The 2,500-nt window shown below is 45.8% G+C and overlaps 1 protein-coding gene across 1 annotated transcript in view; it reads right to left on the bottom strand.

Annotated features, from left to right (window-relative positions):
- Nucleotides 1–1,485, bottom strand: part of cnpy3 (canopy FGF signaling regulator 3) — a 9,544-nt gene extending 8,059 nt beyond the window's left edge. The window contains exon 1 of the mRNA XM_041882319.1: nt 1,242–1,485. Coding sequence (XP_041738253.1) covers nt 1,242–1,347 — 106 coding nt within the window. The 5' untranslated portion in view covers nt 1,348–1,485. The remainder of the gene's footprint in view (nt 1–1,241) is intronic.
- Nucleotides 1,486–2,500: the final 1,015 nt, after the last annotated feature.

A 2,500-nucleotide genomic window follows, 5' to 3' on the forward strand; every position in this document is an offset into this window, starting at 1 on the left:
AGGCGGAAAGCCTTGTTAATTAAAGAGTAGGTAGTTTAAACCTAACCACGTGTAACATATGGATTTGCATTAGTATACGCATCAAGTCCCAATGCAAAGTTAGTTAAACCTCACTTTCCTATTTCTCGAGAGCAACTATTAGGCTATCAGGTTATCAGGGATAACAAAATACATAATGCAACTCGTTCTAGCTAATAGAATCAATGATCTCGCCATCACGGTTGACAACTGCATTGTGTCCTCCTCCCAGAGTGCAAAGAACCTTGGCGTGACCCTGGACAACACCCTGTCGTTCTCCGCTAACATCAAAGCGGTGACCCGATCCTGCAGGTTCATGCTCTACAACATTCGGAGAGTACGACCCTGCCTTACACAGGAAGCGGCACAGGTCCTAATCCAGGCACTTGTCATCTCCCGTCTGGATTACTGCAATTTACTGTTGGCTGGGCTCCCTGCCTGTGCCTTTAAACCCCTACAACTCATCCAGAACGCTGCAGCCCGTCTGGTGTTCAACCTTCCCAAGTTCTCTCACGTCACCCGCTCCTCCGCACACTCCACTGGCTTCCAGTTGAGGCTTGCATCTACTCCAATACCATGGTGCTTGCCTATGGAGTTGTGAGGGGAACGGCACCTCCTTACCTTCAGGCTCTGATCAGTCCCTACACCCAAACGAGGGCATTGCGTTCATCCACCTCTGGCCTGCTAGCCCCCCTACCTCTACGGAAGCACAGTTCCCGCTCAGCCCAGTCAAAACTGTTCGCTGCTCTGGCACCCCAATGGTGGAACAAGCTCCCTCACGACACCAGGACAGCGGAGTCACTGACCACCTTCCGGAGACACTTGAAACCCCACCTCTTTAAGGAATACCTGGAATAGTATAAAGTAATCCTTCTACCCCCCCATAAAAAAAAGTGGTTGTCCCACTGGCTATAATAAATTGAATGCACCAATTTGTAAGTCGCTCTGGATAAGAGCGTCTGCTAAATGATGTAAATGTAAATGTAATGAAAATGAATGAAATGTGCTTATAGCTTTCAAAATGGAACGAATGAACAGCATCGTTCCTGTCCTTCTCGGGCAAAGGATAGCCAATAATTCTCAACTCCAACCTGATCGTGGAGTGGCTACTATTATCAGGGTATTGCATGCCTAGATTTCAAAGACATAATAAAATACAAGCTATCTTTATTTGGGGTTTTCCAAATGGAGTTAATGAATAGCATCGTTCTTGGTCTTCCTACCTTCACATTTATTGGGGAGATTAACCCATTCGTCATCTCCCTCTTTCTTCGCTCCTTCGACCAACGCGCTCAGCAAAAACACCGTCACGCAAGTAAACAAAATCATTCTGAGTAAATGTTGTTGTTGTCTAGTAATTAATACAACAACAAAAAAAAAACGTCTATAGTATGTGAGACCGTTAGATTCACTTCTTTACATTTCGCACTCAACCTGGTACTGGTTTACGTTTCACGAGTGGCTTCACTTCCGCCTTGTGCAGCGCTACAAACCACAGCTGGGCCGCTCTGGACCAATCACAGGCCGAAAAGTAGCGCCGCTTGACCAATCAGGGAAGGAGACGAGAGTGGTCGTAGCCCTTACTCATTGGTTATTTACGCATGGCTCTAGGATCGGTTTGCGTGCAATCACGTAGAACATCCGACAGAGGGCGCCATTCTCTTATTTTTACACAGCGTAATTTATTTTATTTTACCTCCAGACAGTACATTATACAGTATGTACTACGTCCTCTCTGTCACAGCTCCCCAGAAAGTATACTGTCCAAAATATACTGGCCAATTATCAATCAAGTTGTCCCGATAACCACTGAGACAACATCCCCCAGATCCAGATCCATGCAGTTAGAAATTCCATATTCATGGTTATCGAGGTAATCTGATGTTAGATCTGTGGGTAAGGGCTACTTCAAACCTCAAGCCTCTTTCTATCCATCCCTTTCGATCACTGCATCAATATTTAATCACTCATCATTCCACCTCTCCATCCATCCATCCATGCGTTCGTTCACTCACCCGTGACGTTCAATGTAATGTGATTAGCTATGGACCACTTAACTACTGCTTACAGTGTAATACAGTCTGTGGATGCATCCCAAATGGCTCCATATTCCCTACATAGGTCCGTATAAACGTGGGGCGGCAGGTAGCTTAGTGGTTAAGAGCGTTGTAGCCAGTAACCGAGAGGTCGCTGGTTCTAATCCCCGAGCCGACTAGGTGAAAAAAATCAGTTGATGTGCCCTTGAGCAAGCCACTTTTGCTCCTGTAAGTCGCTCTGGATAAGAGCGTCTGGTAAATGTATACAGGGGCCCTGGTCTAAAGTAGTGCACTACATAGGGAATAGGGTGCCATTTGGGATGTAGGCTATATGTCAGTGTCGTTACTAACAATAATGAATAGATTGGTTTTATATCTAGTTGTGTGGAGTACTCTGATGACCCCACTCCCAATGTGGTCAGTCCTGTGTGTGTGTGTGTGTGTGT

Source organism: Coregonus clupeaformis, chromosome 8 (genome assembly GCF_020615455.1).
Source record: "Coregonus clupeaformis isolate EN_2021a chromosome 8, ASM2061545v1, whole genome shotgun sequence".
NCBI lineage: Eukaryota > Metazoa > Chordata > Actinopteri > Salmoniformes > Salmonidae > Coregonus > Coregonus clupeaformis.